Source organism: Ascidia mentula, chromosome 3, assembly GCF_947561715.1.
Source record: "Ascidia mentula chromosome 3, kaAscMent1.1, whole genome shotgun sequence".
Taxonomy (NCBI): Eukaryota; Metazoa; Chordata; class Ascidiacea; order Phlebobranchia; family Ascidiidae; genus Ascidia; species Ascidia mentula.
The window spans coordinates 8,428,559-8,450,312 of record NC_138568.1 but is presented as its reverse complement, the minus strand read 5'-3'; the positions used below and the strand labels follow the sequence as shown (position 1 = coordinate 8,450,312).

Here is a 21,754-nt window from a genome sequence, read left to right as displayed (position 1 = left end):
ATCAAATATAAGTTGTATCATAAAAACATGTTTTTCTGTTCTTCTTGAGTAGATCTGCAGTAGTGTGTTAGGGGTCAAAAATGTGACACAATGGAAACTGACACATCATCATCTGATGATGAAGCAAATGATCGTTTGAGGGCTGCAGCCTCTGAAGAATTAACTGCTTATATGCAGAACGCAGGTCACTTTTATCATAGTGTTGATTGCATAGATGTACTTAAAATTAACTTTTTGTATGTTTGATGCAGATAATGAAAAATGTAAAGCAACCGGCAGTGTATCAGTGCAGGGTATGCAACTACTTTTATGTCTCTTCATTAGCTTAAGTTATTAAGCAATAAATATCCAATTTTTGTACTTTCCAGGAAAGTATGCAAAAACAAAAAATAGTATTAGGGAACAACTTTATACGGATATGTCAGACCAGGACACTGTTTCAAACACCACACCAGAATTCCGAGCTCATGTTGCAAAAAAACTAATGAAATATTTTGATGGGTAAGCAATGTAGAATTGTTTTTTCAAACATCTGTTCAACCCATTTTCTTGTTTAGAATTTTGGAAAGCAAGGAAGTTGCAGCAAAGATTGATAAGCCTTGCTCAGGGATGGATGGAGGAGTTAGACTCTTACATAATTCTGCTGTTTTTGTGGATTGTGCGAGTGGAGACAATGCAAAACCACAAACAAGAAGTATTAATAGTGACTATAGCAGGTAAAGTTGAAAAAACTGATTATGTCAAGGTGAACAATGTGTTTTTTTTCAAATTAAATACAGTTGCTGTCAGCCAACAAAAAACTGTGTTTAGTGATTCGGATGATGAAAATGCCATTTTGTCCAGTGTTGTAGTTTCTGGGGAAGAGATTCTGAAACATGGCGAAGGAGCATTTAAATCATGACACAAAAGTTGATAAACCATTAAGTGCAGGAAAGGGAGTTTGTGGAAAACCACTTATGCAGGTTGGGGAGGCCAATGGTATTTCTGGTATGAGTTGTCATTTGTGGATATGTAATGGCAAGACATTATTACTCCACAGTCAAAATAACTAACCGTGTGCTCACGTTCTTTCTCACTATGCTTTCTTCCATCACTTAAACATACTACTTGTAGAAAGAGTACCATACGCAATAAAAATATTTATTTGTGATAAAAAAACGCTTACAATCAATTGCAAGTACAAAGGAATTGTGTGCTACCATTGAATTTATGCATAATGAAGGCTTGGAAAACCATGTAATACCTCCATTTTATGTGTTGTTATCAATTCAAATATACCTAGTAGGATTGGAAACATTTCAGATTTAAAAATTTGCAGATGGTTGTGTGTATGCCGAAAGTAAAACCACAAGTCAACTAAAGTCAGTTGTATTTTTTGTAGTATGTCAGTAATAACCCCATGTGACAACAAGAAAAGAGTACATTTCTCTATTGTGGACTATTTAATAGTTTTGTTGGTATTGCAGCACCATCTAATGGCAAATAGCACAAGTGATTTACACTGAACCAATGCTGAAAGGCATCCAGCCACAGCAAAAGCACAATATTTCATCAGGAATTAGTTTGAAAATAAAGTTCTACAGGATGTATATGTACCAGTGCAACTACAATTGAGAAGGTGACCTAGTTACTCCAAAAGTGAATACTACAGCAAGCATTGCATGTGTTGCTGGTTACTGGTGCATAAGATCATTACTATGTTGTGGGCTTGGTACACTAAAGACCTGACAGAATAAATGTGCAATCAAGAGATTATTCCACACTGTGGAATGACGCCCTGGCACCAAATGTACACAATAAAAACCATGGCTTAACAGTAAATCAATAATAACAGTTTAATCTGCAACAAATCTAAGCACAATGGTCAAAGACAGATGTGGCAATCTGCTGTACACAAGGCCTGCCATACACAGGTAAAAGTGTTTTGAGTTAATAGGTGCTTGCTTTGTCCCATCAAACATAGAATAATCTTACTTTGGAGGTGCTGACCAACAAGTCATCATCATAAAAACTGGTTTCAATTACAACATTGCCACTGCAAGACAAATCACGTTAATAATATTCAAGTATGAATAAAAAGCTAGTTTAGTTAAAAGAACACAAATTTCACTCAAAACATTTTTGAAGCTAGATTTTATGAAAATCAGGTGGTATGTGTGTGCCTGATTTGTGGTACATATATATGTAATTGTAACTAATGTACCAACTTCCAAATTTTGCACTACTGCATATGCTCAGCATACTAATTCACTAATTATAATAGCATTGCTACATTTATACATGTACAAGCAAATCAACATAAGTTTTTATGATGACTTAAAATAAACTTAATACAAGGTTTGTTCATTCCGTGCATTTATATTGGAAATATACATCTTGAGAACAAAAGTTATAAATGATTAAAAGCAGTTCTAACCTGAGAACATCAGCAGGCATCATCTGGCTGGCAGGAGCTGCTTCAATTATTGATTGCCATGTGTTTGTCGATTCAGGAATGACAAATCCAAATTCAAAAAACCATTCTTCAAAAACAATGGAGTTTAGACAAATTTCTCTTTCAAAATATCAATATTTGTAGAATATGGAGCCCTTCTTACTGTAAAAATAAGCACTAAATGCCACCAATGTAATAATAGGCATGTAATGATGCTACAACAGGGTTAATATTTTTGATGACAACTAAAGTTGTGCTCATTTTTACAGTAAGAAGGGCAGTATTCTACAATTGCACTTAATCCAATTTTGACAAATACATAACAGGTTGATTTATTGGACTGACTTTTGTACAATTTATAAATTGGTCACTTCACAAAAATGAGTAAAACTCAACATTAGTTTTTGTCACAGTTGCAGCCACAAGCTTATATTTTATGGTAGATAAGTTCGGTTTTATATCAGGCAGCAAACTTACTAACGTCACTGGCCAAACAAAACTATTTACCCACCTTCCAGACATCGACCGTGAAACAATATTCGCTGTTCAAGTCTGAACTTCTCCATTACTTGCTCAGATGAAAAGTTTATCTCCCTCGAGATAGCTTTACATTTGAGGATCTTCTTTGGCACACGTGCTGTGTAAACAAGAATGACAATGGATCAGCAAACTTGAAAAGCACAACTCATATGGTGCCTGTGGTCTATTAGGAACTTTTATTAGAGCAAAATACCATGTAGTTGGCACTACCAAGTATGGACCTTAGCAGAAATAATATTTGCTATAATTTTTAACTGATTAACTTGGTCCACACAATATTATGCTAATTTGCAATGGCACACCTAGCAGTAAGTTCTTTAATTGTTTAATATATATACAGCAATAATACTGAATAATGTGTTATGACAAAAGCACTTACCTTCATGTTCTTGTCCAGGAACTGAAAGATCCTGTGTTCCTTCCCACATTATTTTACCCGATGATGCATCCCGTAAGTTCATCCAGTTGCTAAAAAACACAAAAAAGTTGAAAAGCGTCTAGTGAACTAACAAATATAATTAAGGTTTGCTTGACTTATTTGTTAATTAGTAATTTTTTGCAGTTTTACAAATAGATAAAGCAAAAGTGCTTATCGCAAAATTTGTAAAAAAAAGCATGTTGTTGAATAAAAGAAAATATACTTACAGTTTAAATCCATTGAGCACAGCTGAGACATGATCAGCACTAACAGCCATGGTAGAGAGCAGTAATGTATTTTTACCAAACAGCCTTGCAAAAATTTAAGAACAATAAACCATGAGCTATGCCAGACAAGATAGACCTAAATAACACAAATTTAATTATTGAAAGATGATATATTACCGAATGATGTATATTAAATCTTTTTGAAAAAAGCCATATCTCGAACAACAACGAACAAACATCGCCTTTTGATTGTCATTGTTTGTAAATCGGATCCTGTAAACTTTGTCACCATAATGTATAAATGTATGTACCTCATGACATTTTTCTCAAACGTGTCAAATAACACGATGCAAAATAAGCCTTGCGCTAAATGTAACACGAATCTTCATGTAAACTTCAACGACTCAATCTCTGATCTCAACATTCTAAGTAATGACTTTACCTTTATCCAAAGTAAATAAAATCTCTTTTAGCGTCATTAACTTCCCTAAGTGGGCGCTATTGTATGCCAGTTTCTTTTGTTGGTTAAGGAAAATTTATAAACTTTATACAGATTTTCATATTATATTTAGGGCCCCGTTTCGAAATAGAGTTGTTCATTGGAACTGAGTATTGCTATTGGCAATGGTTGAACTATTCCCTGAAAATTTCTAAATTAGGTGTGCATGCGATAAAATCATAAATTTTACGAACGTTGATTAATAACTTAATATTAGTTCAAATATGCTGTTTTACAAGGCAAATTTGCCATTCTGTTCTTTTTCACTTAAAGTCGGCACAGAATAAAATTTCGTGACAAACATTGATACATTTACACTGTTTGTTTTTTTTGTTCTAAACACCAACTAGCCCATATACCCTAGCCCACATCAACCTATGCCATCATCACTGCATAGACCTTCGTCAATATAGAGCCCTACACTGCATATGTACCCTAGCAGAAAGTAAATGCTTACCAAACAGTATAAATGTGGGTCGGCGTGCTATGGCTGTGATAGGTTTATAAAGCTTATGTCACATACATACATGTGCAAGCAGTAATTGTAGGGCAACAGCATTGCGGGTTGTCGATTCTTGAACAAAACAGATCGATTAGTCTGTTAATCCATGCTTGGCATGCCCTCGATTTCCTAAAATGGAATTCAATACAACAGCCGTTAATTATTCTGCTGGGATTGCAATTCATAAAAACGGCTTCGAAACGCTATGTTACGAATGTGCAACATTTAAAGCGCCCCAGTTGTTTTCGTACCATTTTAATAAGACAGGTTGTTTCACAAATCTCAAGGGAAATACGGATATTTGCAAAAACAAATTTTAACAAAAAATTATTTTTGACCACTTCCAATTTTCGTATTTAGTGGCGTATTAAGGATTGAGTAAAGGGAGGAGACACATACAAACTATTTTAAAGCGCCACATGTGTTCACTTTATCACCTCCTTGTATCTGACTGTAGGTATTATTAGGCTACAATAATTTGGGAAAACAGAAGCTTAGCCTATGCCAAATAATTATAACAGTAAAAAAAAAAAACAGAGTTCAATAAGCACGATATTGTTTGCACAAAGGTGGCGATTTTTTACAAAAGATCAAAATTACACAGTTGTGGTTTAAGGTTATATCGAGAAAAGTATACAATTAAGGGAGTCATTTAAGTTCGCTTTGCAAGAAATAATCGCCTTTCGTTTGTTCATTGTATTCGCTTTATTCTCTGAAGAACTTTCGGACAAGCGAAATATCAGGAAAGCATATTGTTTCTCCAAAAAAATGTAAACATAATGTTTATTGAAGAACGACTAGATCAGTAAACATTTCGCTTTCAAGACCTTTCCGTGCAATGCTGAGATTTAAATTACTGGAGATAATTGTATCTATATGACGAAACTTTTTAAGGAGTTTTTAGGTGCAGGTCTCAATGTCACGTTCCAATTGCATGGAGGACAAGATATAGTGTAGCAGTTGGCAGTATATCTTGACATACTGTAAGTACAACCTACTGAACATCGCCATCTTTTTCTCGATCGGTATTGAACGATTGTAGAATATGGTGGATCGTGCGTTATTGTTTGGCACGGATTGGTTGACAATGGAGATTATGACACTTTCTACGCTATGAAACGAAAAGAAAGCTTACACGACAAAGCGGATGGCAAAAAAATTTAGCTAAGTATTTATATTAAATTAAAATACATGTCTCAACACAGACTGGAAATTAACTGACGCCCGTTTAGGATATGCAACTTTATCGGTGCCGTATGTGATGGTGTTAGAGTTTGGAATATCGGTCTCGATGTCCTTTCACATTTCTGGGATGTTTAAATTTATGAAATGTCTTTTGAGTTTATGATAGTATTGAAATATTGCAGGCCAATGGCTCTCAACTGGGGCCCGCTGATTCCTGGTGGCCCGCTGATTCCTGGTGGCCCGAAGAGCGTTGTCAGGGGTCCGCGGAAATCTATGGATATTTACGCCATATGATTCATAAACCTCTTTTTTTATATATGTTTATGCATTTTACAACATAACCTTGAAAACAAGCAAAATTAAAGAAGCAAGGTAGGCTATATCGTAAACGAACGCACACGTATACAAAAGACTTAATTCCCTGCAGGGGAGCAAAATTTTTTTTAAAGACCTACGGGTCCTTGGCTGCTTTAACGTCAGCAAAAGGGGGCGCTAGGAAAAATAGATTAAGAGCCACTGTTATTGGTTATGCCTAACTTGACGCAAAATGTCTATAGCGCCCTTTGTACCATCAAAAAACAAGCTCTATTATTCCAACACAAGTAGCCACGCAATCCTTTCTGAGATGTAAATTTTTGATAGCAATCGCGAACCTAGGTAAAAAGTATAGTGAGATCGTAAAAAAAATATTCCAATGTTTGACAACCACTGATCGAAATGATAAAACTAAGATATTTTCATTGAACGCAGCGGATGCAACAAGAAAAGAAAAAACATCACCCCGTCCTTTCAAAATATTACCTTGACGACAAACGTAATTTTATAAGATTTTTATTTGCGATTTAAAAAGAAAAAAGGGCATCGACAAAAATGCAATATTTATGTGGAAATATCGACATTCTGTCGACTTTTCTTGATTCTTGGTCTTGGTAGGTTTAATACCAGACGTAGTAGTTGCCGCAGTTGCTGACCTTGTAGTTGTTGCAGGCGTACCTACAAAATAAGAATAACAATTAAACCACTAAATTCATACATCATCATCATCTACATTTACATGTGCATTTACAGTTATGTTTTAAATCAGAGAGGACGGAAAAGAAGTAAAGGTTACAACTAAATCCAGAAATGTAACTTACACGTATTGACGGTACTGGTAGCAATAGCTGCTGGAAACGGGCAAGCAGAAGCTCCAGCGCAAGTAACTACCGTAGGCGAATCCGGGGAAGCAGTAACGGACACTGCATCTGGAGCAGCAAGAGTATTGGTGGACGAGCTTGGGAAGAAGTTGAGCCCAGTATTGGTCGAATTGACTCATAACGGTGTTGCAGTGGCCGACGATCTTGCTGGCGTACATGGAAACCATACGAGAAACGTAGTAGTTTCTGTAGTAGTAAGTGCCGTGGACCTTTCTGATGATGTCGAGGTATTGATTCCAGTGCTTGATCTTGGCATCCCACATCTTGTTGTAGAAATCGCTTCTCTGCTTGTTGCGGCTTTCTTCGAGCTTCTTCTTGTAATCGGCAATGGCGGTGGCTCTCTTGCTGAGGCAAGTGTTGTACTTTCCGACGATATCAGTAATGAGAGCTTCGGCCTTGGTTCTGTAAGCGGTGATGCTAGCGCTGAACTTCACAACACACTCGAAGACTCTCTGGTAGAGAGCGGATCTGTACTTGGAGACGGCTTCATCCTTCTTCTTCTTAAGTTCGGCTTGGAGGTTGGCGAGTTGGATTTTCTGGCTGTAGGTCAAGTAGTAACTTCCAGTGCTAAACGTAAAAATCAAAGAAAATATTGTAGAAACAGGTGAAACTCACTATTATTAACTTAACTAACCATCTGATCATAACAGAGTAGGCGTATCTGTAGATGTAAGTGTGTCTCTCATCGATGATTCTGCAGTATTCGTTGATGTAGTCAAGGTGGAAGTTGATCCACTTGTTCTTCCAGGTACCGAAAGTGGAGGAGAAGGTCTTGATGTTTTCTTTGACCTTATCCTTCATTTCCTTTTCGACGGTATCGGCGGGCTTGTTGATCTTGCTCAAATCTATAAACAGAAAGGTTTAAGTTTGACCAACATTTGAAAAGTTTTCGCCCAATTCAAAACAACTATTACCGCAGGTCTTAAGCCTGTAGGTGGCTCCTCTCCAGCAGTAGTTGAAGGTTCCCAAGCAGTATCTGGTCAAAGTGTACTTGGTGCTGAATCTGTACCAAGCTCCGAGACCGGCACTGAAAAGCAACCATATCTGTATAAAGATGATCAACACACACCTTAACGTTTGTTACTGACCAGCTGCTGTAGAATCCCTTCTGGTAGAATCTCATGCAACCGTAGCTCATGTAGCACTTGTAGGCACATCTGTAGAATCCGATGAGTTGGGACCTGAAGGTTCTGAGCTTGGCGGCATATTCATTGGAGCAACTGCGGGCCCAGCTGAGTTGGGAGCTGCGGTAATATCCAACGACGTAGTTCAAGTAGTAAGCAGTGGTGCTCTTAGTGCCTGTGAAGAATTTGCATACATATTTCCCATTGCATTATGCAAAATACGACGTTTGTCTTACAGTAAAGCTTCTGGAGGACCTTCATGTAATGGTCGACCTGGCAGTTGGCAACGGCAACCTTGTATTGGTAGAACTTGGCAACGTAAGCATTGATTCTGGCATCCAAAGCCTTGATGTATTCGGCGATCTTGGTAAGACGAGTCTCAAGACAAGTCCTGGCGCTGTAAACAAGATGAAATTACTTGCTATGATTATGTGTTAATAAACGTAATATTCATGGTGATAAGATATTTAATATTTGAAAGGTTTTTTTATTTTTATTTTTACTTCTTGAGGATCCTGGCGTGGAATTCCTTGATCCTGTTGAGCTTGCCGTTGAGAGCATCGTTGTACTTTCTCAAAGCTTCGTATTTCATTTGGTAAAGCTTGCTGTTGTAAGCTCTGATCTTATCGTCGCGTTCCTTGATGAGGGCAGCTCTATCGGTGGAGCTAAGGACGCAGCTAAAAAAGAAAAATGTGTGTTACAAAATACATGTGTTTTGAGTATAAAACTCCGTTTTAGCGCAGTTCAGTTCACTTACGACAGACGGTAATCGTAGTATTGGGTGATGAACTTCTTGTAGGCAGCCATGTACTCGTAGGTCTTGGTGTAGAGGTAGTTGTACCAAGAGATACGCTTGTAAACCATTTCTTGGCTGATCTTGGAAAGAGCCTCTTGAAGAAGGTTCTTCACCTCGTTGACAACATCATCAACGGACTTTTCTGCATGGAAGTAGTTGAATAAGAACTAGATCCATAACATTTGTTACTGTTCGTTACCTTGCCATCCAGACTTTCCGCAGAGTTCAGTGGGGTAGACCTTCAAGATGGGAGCGTAGTACTTGGTGGAGCACCACTCATTCTTGAAGTAAACGCAGAAGTTGTAGTAGGTGGAGGGAAGGTAGACGTTGAATCCCTTGGTATAGTAGTAGCCGTAGCTACAGCTGTAGGCGTTGGTGGCCTGCAAAGAAACGATGAGTTTAAATCATATCTTTTACAATTGTTTTTGCATTAACAAAGAACTTACCGCAAAGCAAGCCAAAAGAACTAGCAACAATTTCATGTTTTTCTCTTTCAATTTTCCTCTCTTGGACAATTGAAGTCGAACTGATTTGCTGATGATAATGCCAGGCTATTTATACACTCTTCCGTAGTTGTTTTTGTGAAATGTAGAATCCCGCAGGTAAACGATCACAGCACTTACGTGATTCGTTTGGTTAAGTGTCAAAACCAACTCACGTTAAGTGTTGGTTTTGCAGTTGTTGTGTTCACTTGTTTTGGACTCTGCCATGCCAACAAACCGATCCAGTAAATTATTTTGGAACAACATTGCACAATGTTGATGAAATGAAGAGTTTTGGCTGTTTTCCGCAAACATGTTTTGCATAAAAATGTTTTTTTTTTCAGGTAATTAAATGGTTAGTTATGAATTTTGATGTGTCTTTTATTCAAATTTAAATATACTACATTGGCTTTGCTCTTCCATCCGCAAAATCTGGCCCAATATTTTTCGCTAAAAAGCTTTCGTCATCATTCCTTTAGTTTATTTCACTGTATCCTTTCTTCTTGTGTTTTTATCATTATTAAAATCTGTTTCAAGTTGAAGATTACAACATAAAATATTAGTTAATCGGAATTGCTCTTCTGGCGCAATTCCAATTAATTAGTATGCCTGGCAACAAAAATAGCAGTTTAAAATATTAGATTACAAAATATAAAAAAAGCATTTGAATAAGAACTGAGGATGCTTTTAGCGAAACATGTGTTCTTTACAATAAATGCGTTTGACACAAGGTTATTTATATTTTAATTTTGCAAACGTGAAGTTTCCACCTGTGTCACGCACAACAAGTGGCGTTGGGAAAAGGTGGATTTCGGAACGTATATATTGAATGTTGTCAAGTTGAAGATGAATACGCTGGAAAATCTATTGACATTTATTTTGTGGAAATATAATAGATGTTTTTGGTTGTTCAATCTAGGCAGTGTGTAACGTATTTTACTCAGCAGTTCGTTCGGTACTTATGCTATTTCGCAAGGTTGCATGGGGAAACACAATGCCCATACCAAACACATGCGGCTATCATTTGCACAAAGTTGTTTTAACTTTGAGTGATCGCACCAATGTTTTTAAATAGCTATGAAAACAATCTGCAACGAGGCACACCTCTTTGCAGATTACCGTACTTGTCGAACTCATCAACAGCCATACTTTAATTGCGGCGTTGACATTAACGTGCAAATGTGCCAGGAGTGATTAGAAACAACTACAACATTGCCTGTTTGTTTGCATTTGTACTCTCTAAGCAGGTCGTGTTGCAATTGTTTCTGTACTTGTGTTTCTATTTGTTGTGACAACCGTTGCAATCAGGATTTTTTGCGAGTGGTCATTTTCATTGGACGTTGTTTGGGGGTGTGTCAATCGCTCTTTCAAACCAATGAGTGACATATATGTCACGTTAAATTGTAAAACAAAAACTTCACAAATAGTAATTTGACAGTCTGCATGTTTCAAACTATTTCAAACCAATTTCTTAAACTTGATGTTGTTTCTTGCAGCAACTAAAAAAGTATTCTATATTCTACCTAACTAGGTCGGTATACAGAGTTACAACACTATAGGGGTAATAGTGGGTAACCGTGGTTGGAAGCAAGATGTTTGGTACAAACAGCTTTATTGACAGGGTTGTCATATAATGTGTTTAATGAATGAATACTGGATCAATTTAAAACCAAAAGTCCCTGGCAGGCTGTCGATCGCTCACTGTATCTATATAATTATATGTTAAATTTCAAATTTAATATATGGTTGTCATATAATGCTTGTTTCTAAGATTTATGCCTATTTTCAAGTGCATGCTGTGGTTCCCTTGAAAATACAAATGTGTTTCAAAAGAACGTAAATATTTTCGATATTTCGATTTAAACGTGCTTATTTTCATGCAGATTGTAAGTTATGTGACGTACTATAATGTTGTACATCTTTAAAATAAGGCCATCATCTTAACGCAGAAATCAGGCTCTAATATCAGGTAATGTTTTTTGTATTTTAAATCAATTTCGATATTAAAATGCAGCGATGATAATCTTTATTAACTGCAGAGCATAATTCCACCCACGTACAAAAAAGAACAATTTATTTAGTATTTTCATGTCTGTTTTTCAACACGAGCTAAATATGTATTTGAAAAACCAAAAGAAAATAATGATAATTTGGTCAGGAAACCCACAGCAAATATATTAAAAAGATGAAGTTTGCAGTTTATTTTTGGGATCACATAAATAGACTATTTTGCTAATTTGCCAAAACGATTTGCCAGAACCTGGGTCTAGCAGAAGGACAGTAAGATATTTTCAACTAAAAGGGTTGCAACTGGTTATATACACTATACGCAGCAGACATTTCAGTTATAATTTTAGCACAATTCACATATATCTGGTAAAAACGCTTGGCAACTGCCGATGTTTATCAGCTGGCGCTGGCACTGCCATGCATCACTGAAGCACACTTAGATTCGTTTGCGGCACTCTAAGTTTTTTTATTTCAATTAAATTTACAAATGAGCCTAAACAACCGTACAAGGAATGATGTCCGATACACTCCCTCAGTTCCACATTCACATCGTTCCAAATATGTTTTTTTTCGGTTCCATCCAAAATGCATTGTGACGCATAACGATTTTGGTTTCAGGACGTGTAGCTGGCAATACATGACCCAAAAAACATCTTGTTGAACGTGATTAAATCTTAGGTAACACTTTTGTCTTTCACAGCGGTGTCTGTTTTTAGTGTTATAAGGGTGGAACACCCGATTCGCCCTCTCCTGTATCCACCACCTGCATCTGTGTTGATGTAAACGCGATTCTAACAAAGATTTTTTCAAGGCGAATTTGTGGAGTCTTGAGAAACGTGCAATAAAATCAACACTATTGGCGACTGAGAAACAATGTTTTAGTCTAGCAGAGGTTTTAAATGTTCAAGAACCGATGTAACACTGATCTGTTTTAAATTGTCATGATGACATTAAAATTTAGGCATTTTATTTTAAGAAAAAAAATCATAACGCGTTTAAAACCAAAGCTTCCAAAGATCTCTATTATCTACGTACCAATTCACCATGTACGATTTTTATGTTGTAAGGTAGTATTTAGGAAATAGTTTTTGGTAAATTTGGTAAAAATAAACATTCACCGTTGACTTCCCTTAAGCTTGTATATTGTAAGGGTGGATCTTTTTTTGTGAACTTTGCCTCATTGAGAAATATTGCTGCACTTATCGGAATATCTAAGAATTCCGGCAAATAATCCTAAGTCGTTTGTTTGAAGTTTTGTAGAAAAGTATATTTTGCCTGTGTATAGGCATCATCAGTTATCGGAATATGATACAAATCTTTTTGTAAGGAATACGCAGAAACAGACCAATGTGCCAGGAAAGTAATGTTGAAACAGACACGACATGCCAATCCACCAATAAAATATTTCCATTGTGAAGCCTTTTTTGTGGACGGTTTGACGTTCAGGACGCTTTGTTATACGAACGCCACACCCCTATTTATTTAGCGCATGGCAAACAGCATGCTCAAACCAACTTTGCTGTTGTAACTGGACAAATGCGGCCTTGTTGGCGGTTTGAAGATTACCTTGATGTGATTGGAGCCAGTCTGTTTGATTTATCAAGTGCTGCGTATTGCCAAGTGGCATAGATTTGTCATAATATTATCCCATCACAACCCCTTAGAGACACAAAAACAATTGCGCAACAGAAGACAATCATGATTGCTGCAAATAGAATGTGTTGCAAATTGCTTGAAATGCAAAATTTACAATATTCTTACCTTCAGTGTTTAAAAGTCTAATTTTGCATCATGTTTATGTGTTCTCACGACACAAACAACTATTTAACGACGTTTTTAAGAAACTACTTTTCCAGGCCAAAAGTATTCGAAGCCTACGTGTTTCGTTAGATTGTACACTGCACTTTAAAATCTTTTCTTGCTGCTTTTGTTTCTTACCTTACATTGATACCGTTACTTTTGATCCAGATATGGAAATTCTTTTTATGATCTTTAATAATTTTCTCTTTAATGTCACCGTAGTATATTTCGATATGGCGCTATAGCTTGAATAATTCGCAGAGGAAAATTGGGCGCTTATAAATTCTTTTTACCTTTTCAAAACAAAGCAATTATTGCAGTGTTTAAAAAGTAATTTCTACTTTGTCAAACAATGAATCCTAATTTGGAGATCCACTGCCTGTAAGAAACAAAGCACTTCATCAATATGGGTTAATTGTAGTGGAAAAACAGGTATAAATGTTTTTGAATCAATTTTAGAGCTGCCATCATTTGTACACAAGCGTCTTGCAAAACCAACACTTATGCAACTAAGCATTGCATCCAATAAAAACACTTCGGGTAAGCGAGACATAAGTGGTCCCGTGACTGTACGAAAACAGCCGAGGAAGAGTGTATAAATAGTCTGGCATTATCACCAGCAAATCAGTTCGACTTCAATTGTCCAAGAGAGGAAAATTGAAAGAGAAAAACATGAAATTGTTGCTGGTTCTTTTGGCTTGCTTTGCAGTAAGTTCTTTGTTAATGCAAAAACAATTGTAAAAGATATGAATTAAACTCATCGTTTCTTTGCAGGCCACCAACGCCTACAGCTGTAGCTACGGCTACTACTATTCCAAGGGATTCAACGTCTACCTTCCCTCCACCTACTACAACTTCTGCGTTTACTTCAAAAATGAGTGGTGCTCTACCAAGTACTACGCTCCCATCTTGAAGGTCTACCCCACTGAACTCTGCGGAAAGTCTGGATGGCAAGGTAACGAACAGTAACAAATGTTATGGATCTAGTTCTTATTCAACTACATCCATGCAGAAAAGTCCGTTGATGATGTTGTCAACGAGGTGAAGAACCTTCTTCAAGAGGCTCTTTCCAAGATCAGCCAAGAAATGGTTTACAAGCGTATCTCTTGGTACAACTACCTCTACACCAAGACCTACGAGTACATGGCTGCCTACAAGAAGTTCATCACCCAATACTACGATTACCGTCTGTCGTAAGTGAACTGAACTGCGCTAAAACGGAGTTTTATACTCAAAACACATGTATTTTGTAACACACATTTTTCTTTTTTAGCTGCGTCCTTAGCTCCACCGATAGAGCTGCCCTCATCAAGGAACGCGACGATAAGATCAGAGCTTACAACAGCAAGCTTTACCAAATGAAGTACGAAGCTTTGAGAAAGTACAACGATGCTCTCAATGGCAAGCTCAACAGGATCAAGGAATTCCACGCCAGGATCCTCAAGAAGTAAAAACAAGATGACAAACTTTTCAAATAATAAATATCTTATCACCATGAATATTACGTTTATTAACACATACTCATAGCAAGTAATTTTATCTTGTTCACAGCGCCAGGACTTGTCTTGAGACTCGTCTTACCAAGATCGCCGAATACATCAAGGCTTTGGATGCCAGAATCAATGCTTACGTTGCCAAGTTCTACCAATACAAGGTTGCCGTTGCCAACTGCCAGGTCGACCATTACATGAAGGTCCTCCAGAAGCTTTACTGTAAGACAAACGTTGTATTTTGCATAATGCAATGGGAAATATATTGCGTGAAAATTGTTCACAGGCACTAAGAGCACCACTGCTTACTACTTGAACTACGTCGTTGGATATTACCGCAGCTCCCAACTCAGCTGGGCCCGCAGTTGCTCCAATGAATATGCCGCCAAGCTCAGAAGCTTCAGGTCCCAACTCATCGGATTCTACAGATGTGCCTACAAGTGCTACATGAGCTACGGTTGCATGAGATTCTACCAGAAGGGATTCTACAGCAGCTGGTCAGTAACAAACGTTAAGGTGTGTATTGATCATCTTTATACAGATATGGTTGCTTTTCAGTGCCGGTCTCGGAGCTTGGTACAGATTCAGCACCAAGTACACTTTGACCAGATACTGCTTGGGAACCTTCAACTACTGCTGGAGAGGAGCCACCTACAGGCTTAAGACCTGCGGTAATAGTTGTTTTGAATTGGGCGAAAACTTTTCAAAGCTTGGTCAAACTTAAACCTTTCTGTTTATAGATTTGAGCAAGATCAACAAGCCCGCCGATACCGTCGAAAAGGAAATGAAGGATAAGGTCGAAGAAAACATCAAGACCTTCTCCTCCACTTTCGGTACCTGGAAGAGCAAGTGGATCAACTTCCACCTTGACTACATCAACGAATACTGCAGAATCATCGATGAGAGACACACTTACATCTACAGATACGCCTACTCTGTTATGATCAGATGGTTAGTTAAGTTAATAATAGTGAGTTTCACCTGTTTCTACAATATTTTCTTTGATTTTTACGTTTAGCACTGGAAGTTACTACTTGACCTACAGCCAGAGAATCCAACTCGCCAACCTCCAAGCCGAACTTAAGAAGAAGAAGGATGAAGCCGTCTCCAAGTACAGATCCGCTCTCTACCAGAGAATCTACGAGTGTGTTGTGAAGTTCAACGCTAGCATCACCGCTTACAGAACCAAGGCCGAAGCTCTCATTACTGATATCGTCGGAAAGTACAACACTTGCCTCAGCAAGAGAGCCACCGCCATTGCCGATTACAAGAAGAAGCTCGAAGAAAGCCGCAACAAGCAGAGAAGCGATTTCTACAACAAGATGTGGGATGCCAAGGTCAAGCACTGGAATCAATACCTCGACATCATCAGAAAGGTCCACGGCACTTACTACTACAGAAACTACTACGTTTCTCGTATGGTTTCCATGTACGCCAGCAAGATCGTCGGCCACTGCAACACCGTTATGAGTCAATTCGACCAATACTGGGCTCAACTTCTTCCCAAGCTCGTCCACCAATACTCTTGCTGCTCCAGATGCAGTGTCCGTTACTGCTTCCCCGGATTCGCCTACGGTAGTTACTTGCGCTGGAGCTTCTGCTTGCCCGTTTCCAGCAGCTATTGCTACCAGTACCGCCAATACGTGTAAGTTACATTTCTGGATTTAGTTGTAACCTTTACTTCTTTTCCGTCCTCTCTGATTTAAAACATAACTGTAAATGCAAATGTAAATGTAGATGATGATGTATGAATTTAGTGGTTTAATTGTTATTCTTATTTTTTTGTAGGTACGCCTGCAACAACTACAAGGTCAGCAACTGCGGCAACTACTACGTCTGGTATTAAACCTACCAAGACCAAGAATCAAGAAAAGTCGACAGAATGTCCATATTTCCACATAAATATTGCATTCTTATCGATGCCCTTTTTTCTTTTTAAATCGCAAATAAAAATCTTGTAAAACTACGTTTGTTTTCTATTTCGTCATTTCTGTGCGGAAAAGGGTTTTAGGGGACTCTTCTGGGAGTGGAATTTGTGTTGCGCGGATTTTTTCTTGTCTTTTAATGTATGGCAATCAAGTAATCAATTGTAGATTTTTTTTGATTTTATTAGAAAAGACCTATATTTCTGAAAAAGACATTTAATTTTCTCATTATTATTGTCGGCAGTCAATTTCCAGAGGGCCATTGTTGTTTGTTAGCCCATTTATATTGTCAATGTAAAATCACTTAGACTCACACGTGCACATGTTGTGCATGTCGCTTAGGCAATAGAAAGCATGCAAAGTAGAAAATATAATAAAGATACACACGCAGGGTTGCATGGATTCAGATATAGGAAAGATCTGGGATACTCCGAAAAATTCACTTGGTATTACGCAGCATTAAATACAGCAAAAGTTTTCAAGCAGCACAGACACACATGATACAGTAAACAAAACGTGCCATAACAACACTAATCATGGACCAAGTGTTGTATATCATATCTTGTTTAACATTTCCGCTCAGTGAAAAATACATAAAAACACTCAATGAATAATACATTTTGTTGCATTCAATAATTAACATTACATTAAATTTAAAAAATCACATTTAAATTTGAAATTTGCAAACTCAGCATCAGCACAAAAGTTGCACGTATTCACGTATATAAGCAAATGTAAATAATTTTGCAATTTGATTGATGGTTACAGATGGTAGCATATAAACCATTGTAGTTTATTGCGGCGATTCATTGTTCAAGCAAGGGTGATACACACAGCGCTGTGCGCATTGCTTCCCAAAACATTTCTATTTTGTCGGGATCACTCGGATATTGCAGAACCACATTGGGATTTCGTTTGCATCGTCGTTGAAGAAGCAAGGATCGGCATTGCTGGTCATCGAAACTCACAAACACACTTCGATCTTTACCAGTTGAGTATATCCAATCTTCGAGAACAGATAGAATGTATTTGCATTGAGGAGTTTGTATCAGCGAATCACTGAGAAGGATGATCGTTTTCCTGCTGCATTCCATCTTCAGCAAGAGTTGTTTCACTTGGGTCGCACCACAAAAGTCGTCTCTTCCGTGTACACAGAGATTGTAAGGTGGAGAACCGTCGCTCATTTCAGGAAGCAATCGATCGTCGACCCATCTACCGAGTTTTGCATCTGTGTGATCGTAGAACAGGAAACCGTGAAACGCGTAAAATTCCGTCATACCAACATTCTCATCCAAGCTTTCATAGCTTTCCTGTGCGTCAGTTTTGCGTATATCCCCGAAAAAAGACTTTGCGAGGAAAATTTTGAAACGTCGTGTGTGCAAGATTACCGGAATATACGTAAAGGCAGCCACGAAAGCTGTAAACGTAAGTGACAAAACAAGATCAAAGTTAATTTGACAAAAGTGCGACGAGCTGTAGGCAAACACAGAGTGCAGTTGGTCCATTGGAGATGCGCGACACGCGACACAACCACCGTAGTAAGTAAACATGGACGGGGGACAATTGGGTAGAAAACCAGGTAAGACTCGTTTCTCAAATTCACCGGAAAAGATCAACCAACCAAAGTTGTTCACCATCGAGCAGGTACAAGTTAACACATTTCCTCGCAAATCTAAATAATCCAACCGCGACATGACGTTTTGATCTATGATATCAGGACTGGCATCGGCGATGTGGTTACTGCTCAGATCGATTGAAGACAGGTTAAAAAAGATGAACACGCCAGGTTCGATATGTTGAATAAAATTATGTGACAGCGTCAGAATTTTCAGTTTCGGCATGTTGCTAAAATCGCCCTCCTTGAGTGAAGTAATCAAATTATGCGAAATATCCAAATGCACCAGATTTGGCAATTTTTGTAGAGCCTCGTGTGGAAATTTCTGTATTTTGCAATGACTTATATCGAGGTCCCGCAGTTGCCCTATTCCAGAGAAGAAATTAGAACCCAGTGGATATCGTAGACTGGCATACTCAAGTTTTAAGACGAGTAGGTTAGGAAATATTGAGTAGACTGGATGGTTTCGTGATATCAGGTACAATGGCACGCCAACACCAGAGAAATCGATTTTCGTTATCAACGGAAACTTGGCACCGATCTGCAAATAAAACCTTATCAACAGAACATACAAATCACCAAAATATCCACCCGCTTGCAGAAACAAGGTTTGAGTGATGTAAGATGATTGCAGAAAAGTGAAATTTAGTCCGTGTTGATAGACAGTGTTATTAAGACGAAAAGTATTCAAACGACCAAGCCCCATCAGGGCGTCAGCACCTATTTCCCTGATGGGATTATAGCGGAGATCCAGCTCTTCCAACGCCACCATAAACGAGAAAGTGCCGTTAAAGATGTAACTGATTCGATTGTACGATAAATCGAGTCGAACAACCATCTTTGAATATTTAAACATGGTTTTGTTTAACTCTGAAATTTCGTTTCGTCGAAAAATTAAGTAGTTTACGTCAACAGACTTTTCTCCCAAAGTTTCGTCGTCGATTGTTGAATTTCGAACCATATTTAAAACACTTCTTCGACTTCTACTGAGTTGGTTGCAATTACTCCCGATTTCATTGATTCTTAAATCTATCCTCCGCAGTTTGTTTAGTCCTGCCCATGCGTTTGCTTCCAAAGTTCGAATCCCCATTGCGGCTAGATTCAATTCTTCGAAACTACTAAGATTCCTAAGTACTTCCAAACTACGAAAACTGACCTTGTTGTACTTTACGCCGTATCGCACGTACTTGTTGGTCCAAGTCGTGCCCAAAAATGCTCCCAAACGTAGTTTTTTGAGTTTCGGAAAGTGTCGAAACGACTCGCCTAAAATTAGTTCTTTGTTGCGTTCTACAATCGGCCACAAGGAATCGGAACACCTCGTATTCCCAGCAAGCACGATCGATGTCAGTTCTGGAAGCGGAGACACCATTTTTGGATCAGATGAAAGGTGCATGAAACAGTTGAAAGCGAGATTAAGATGTTCTAACTTCAAGTTTTTCGAGAATATATTTTCAGGCAATGAAGTAAGCAAGTTGCCTGCCAAGTTCAACCATTGTAAGTCGACCAATAAATCGAAGGAGTGCTCCTTAATGTGGAGTGGTGAATAATCGTATTGCGACGTCCAGCATAGAATCAAAAACTTGGTTTTTGTGATGGTTGCAAAGTCGTCACGAGATGTCTCACAAATGGGGTTTCCCCGCAGTCTAACTCCTAATAAGCTGGGCACAAAAACGTGTTTTGGTACCACAGTAAAGTTAGCGTAGCCGAGATCCAAGTAGCCAAGCTTGGTATTAATAAAAGCGTTATCCTCCACGTGAAAATCGTTTGGACAGAAATTTTTTGCATCGCCAAGAATGCAGTTTGCTGAAAATCGCGCCACCTCCAGGTTTTCAAGATGTTTAATCTTTTCCGCCTTTAACGGCTTCATGATTGTGTAAGAAGCCAACAACACGCTGAGTGAAACTGGCAAGTCGCCAGGCATTTCTTTTATGTTGTTTCGACTTAATTCGAGGAGTTTTAGCGCGGGTAAACACCCGAAGCTTCCGGCTTCTATAATGAAAGGCTGTCGACAGAGCTTGGCACTGAAGTCGAATCCAAATTGCACGCAGTTTTCGGAAAGGTCAATTGCAACCACCGACCTGTAAGGGCAAAAATCAGTGGATCTTACAGACGCAATTTGGTTTCTACTCAAATCCAGCAGTTGGACGTCTTGCTTTACGAACGGAGGTATTTGAGCTAAGCCTCGTTGTGAGCAATCAACAAACTGGTACTTCTTGTCCGAAAGCATCCATTCAGGGTACTGAAAGCCGGTTACGTGAACATTTCTACTAGTTACGTAAAAAAACCTGGAAGGAATCCGAACCAACTGTATCGGCCGACATTGCCATTTCTCTATCTGCTGCGACGCCAACGCACACGCAGCTGCAAACAGCAACAAACAGACTCTAACCAATCGTCTCATTTTCCGTGAATTAAGTAAAACTGTAAAACATTGATCACTGTGGCATAAATTCCTTCACTACCAAGAATATCTATGCACTTCCTTCCTTATTTATAATTGAGTTCTGCGCGTCGTTTTAACGGTTGTGTCATTGCACAGCATTGTGCGCAGGCTTCTCCAACCTCACCAGGAAGCAAATTGTGGGCCTTCCATTTCCTTATATCAGCCGCCTGCTTACCGAGTGTGGAATTGTTTGTTTTTTTGTCTTATTATTCTTAAGTTGCATGTCGATTGTAAGCGCAGACTATGCAGTCACCTGTGTTTTCATATGCTTCGTATTGCGTTTCCAGCAAGTGCTAGTGTTGCATTTTTATATACAGTTGCCAAATTATTCTTTCTTATCGTAACGCTACAACCAGTTAAGTGTGCATATGAATCCAGTCAATCAACCCGCATTTAGACCAGAAAACAATGAAGAGACATTACAAAACTTCATAATCCCGCAATTAACAAAACAATTAAACTTATTTTTTGCCTATTGAATTGTTCAAGTCGCGATGTTTCGTTGTCATTTGCAGTATCACACATGGGCGCATGGGGTACAACTACATGATCGGCTTTACCGAAGCACATTTAAATGTTAAGAAAAAAATAGTATGTATGAAACGCGATTTTTCATTGGGTACGAAACGCAAACGGCACCTCTTTGTAACTGCGTCACACACGAAAGCGTTAGGGAACCACCTGATAAGTTTCTTCTAACTACTAAGAATTCAAATATGCAAAGTAAACCCAAGTAATGGATTAAGATGACAACAGCAAATACAAGAATATACTTACTACCAACGAAAAGGGAATCAGCAAATCAAAAACAAATCAAACAAAGAAACAACCACCAAGCTCGTAGACGCCTTCAACCAAAGGAACTTGCCGAAACACTATGGCAAACGTACATATCTCACGCCAAAGGCGATCAACAGCCAAACAGTCATGGAGCGAAGTGATAAGATACCGCTAACAACAAACTATGCAGTATTTTGTGATGTCATCAACCAAACCAATTACAAAACAACTTTTTTCCAAACCAATTTTCCTGAAACCCGTTCCAATCAAAGCACGTAACTGTTGAAT

At 38.2% G+C, this 21,754-nt stretch overlaps 5 protein-coding genes across 6 annotated transcripts; 2 read left to right on the top strand and 3 right to left on the bottom strand.

The window, feature by feature from the left end:
- Positions 1-50: 50 nt before the first annotated feature.
- On the top strand, positions 51-972 carry LOC145894169 (uncharacterized). Of its 2 annotated transcripts, none has more exons than XM_082982654.1 (5): positions 51-184; positions 252-293; positions 369-501; positions 558-716; positions 811-972. In XM_082982654.1, the coding sequence occupies exons 1-5, from the start codon at positions 91-93 to the stop codon at positions 899-901; spliced, it is 519 nt and encodes a 172-aa protein (XP_082838780.1). In that variant the 5' UTR covers positions 51-90; the 3' UTR covers positions 902-972. The 2 variants fall into 2 exon arrangements, with proteins under 2 accessions (XP_082838780.1, XP_082838781.1); XM_082982655.1 differs by having other exon boundaries at positions 780-972.
- Positions 973-1,126: 154 nt separating this feature from the next.
- LOC145894170 (retinal rod rhodopsin-sensitive cGMP 3',5'-cyclic phosphodiesterase subunit delta-like) lies at positions 1,127-3,757 on the bottom strand. The gene is made up of 5 exons (XM_082982656.1): positions 3,620-3,757; positions 3,354-3,442; positions 2,946-3,071; positions 2,417-2,522; positions 1,127-2,035 (listed from the first exon to the last, which is right to left on the bottom strand). The coding sequence occupies exons 1-5, from the start codon at positions 3,667-3,669 to the stop codon at positions 1,954-1,956; spliced, it is 453 nt and encodes a 150-aa protein (XP_082838782.1). The 5' UTR covers positions 3,670-3,757; the 3' UTR covers positions 1,127-1,953.
- Positions 3,758-6,740: 2,983 nt separating this feature from the next.
- LOC145895504 (uncharacterized) lies at positions 6,741-9,403 on the bottom strand. The gene is made up of 10 exons (XM_082984309.1): positions 9,368-9,403; positions 9,121-9,301; positions 8,883-9,063; positions 8,629-8,802; positions 8,362-8,522; positions 8,090-8,300; positions 7,916-8,028; positions 7,636-7,846; positions 6,942-7,568; positions 6,741-6,798 (listed from the first exon to the last, which is right to left on the bottom strand). The coding sequence occupies exons 1-10, from the start codon at positions 9,401-9,403 to the stop codon at positions 6,741-6,743; spliced, it is 1,953 nt and encodes a 650-aa protein (XP_082840435.1).
- Positions 9,404-13,885: 4,482 nt separating this feature from the next.
- Positions 13,886-16,549, top strand: LOC145895503 (uncharacterized). The gene is made up of 10 exons (XM_082984308.1): positions 13,886-13,921; positions 13,988-14,168; positions 14,226-14,406; positions 14,487-14,660; positions 14,765-14,925; positions 14,990-15,200; positions 15,262-15,374; positions 15,444-15,654; positions 15,722-16,348; positions 16,492-16,549. The coding sequence occupies exons 1-10, from the start codon at positions 13,886-13,888 to the stop codon at positions 16,547-16,549; spliced, it is 1,953 nt and encodes a 650-aa protein (XP_082840434.1).
- A 395-nt stretch (positions 16,550-16,944) lies between these two features.
- LOC145894478 (toll-like receptor 7) lies at positions 16,945-20,710 on the bottom strand. Its single transcript, XM_082983086.1, has one exon. The coding sequence runs from the start codon at positions 20,642-20,644 to the stop codon at positions 17,435-17,437; it is 3,210 nt and encodes a 1,069-aa protein (XP_082839212.1). The 5' UTR covers positions 20,645-20,710; the 3' UTR covers positions 16,945-17,434.
- Positions 20,711-21,754: the final 1,044 nt, after the last annotated feature.

What these genes read in the sequence shown, in the direction of transcription:
- LOC145894169 (XM_082982654.1), top strand. Translation starts at nt 91, where the DNA reads ATGGAAACTGACACATCATCATCTGATGATGAAGCAAATGATCGTTTG. An exon ending in CTAATGAAATATTTTGATGG is followed by an intron (nt 502 to 557) that starts GTAAGCAATGTA and finishes TTTCTTGTTTAG; the next exon opens with AATTTTGGAAAGCAAGGAAG. An exon ending in ATTAATAGTGACTATAGCAG is followed by an intron (nt 717 to 810) that starts GTAAAGTTGAAA and finishes AACTGTGTTTAG; the next exon opens with TGATTCGGATGATGAAAATG.
- LOC145894170 (XM_082982656.1), bottom strand. Translation starts at nt 3,669, where the DNA reads ATGGCTGTTAGTGCTGATCATGTCTCAGCTGTGCTCAATGGATTTAAA. An exon ending in TCCTGGACAAGAACATGAAG is followed by an intron (nt 3,072 to 3,353) that starts GTAAGTGCTTTT and finishes TTGTTTACACAG; the next exon opens with CACGTGTGCCAAAGAAGATC. An exon ending in TCACGGTCGATGTCTGGAAG is followed by an intron (nt 2,523 to 2,945) that starts GTGGGTAAATAG and finishes TTGTTTTTGAAG; the next exon opens with AATGGTTTTTTGAATTTGGA.
- LOC145895503 (XM_082984308.1), top strand. Translation starts at nt 13,886, where the DNA reads ATGAAATTGTTGCTGGTTCTTTTGGCTTGCTTTGCA. An exon ending in TACTACGATTACCGTCTGTC is followed by an intron (nt 14,407 to 14,486) that starts GTAAGTGAACTG and finishes TTTCTTTTTTAG; the next exon opens with CTGCGTCCTTAGCTCCACCG. An exon ending in AAGGGATTCTACAGCAGCTG is followed by an intron (nt 15,201 to 15,261) that starts GTCAGTAACAAA and finishes GTTGCTTTTCAG; the next exon opens with TGCCGGTCTCGGAGCTTGGT.
- LOC145895504 (XM_082984309.1), bottom strand. Translation starts at nt 9,403, where the DNA reads ATGAAATTGTTGCTAGTTCTTTTGGCTTGCTTTGCG. An exon ending in TTCTTTTGGCTTGCTTTGCG is followed by an intron (nt 9,302 to 9,367) that starts GTAAGTTCTTTG and finishes GTTTCTTTGCAG; the next exon opens with GCCACCAACGCCTACAGCTG. An exon ending in TACTCTGTTATGATCAGATG is followed by an intron (nt 7,569 to 7,635) that starts GTTAGTTAAGTT and finishes TTTTACGTTTAG; the next exon opens with CACTGGAAGTTACTACTTGA.
- LOC145894478 (XM_082983086.1), bottom strand. Translation starts at nt 20,644, where the DNA reads ATGAGACGATTGGTTAGAGTCTGTTTGTTGCTGTTTGCAGCTGCGTGT.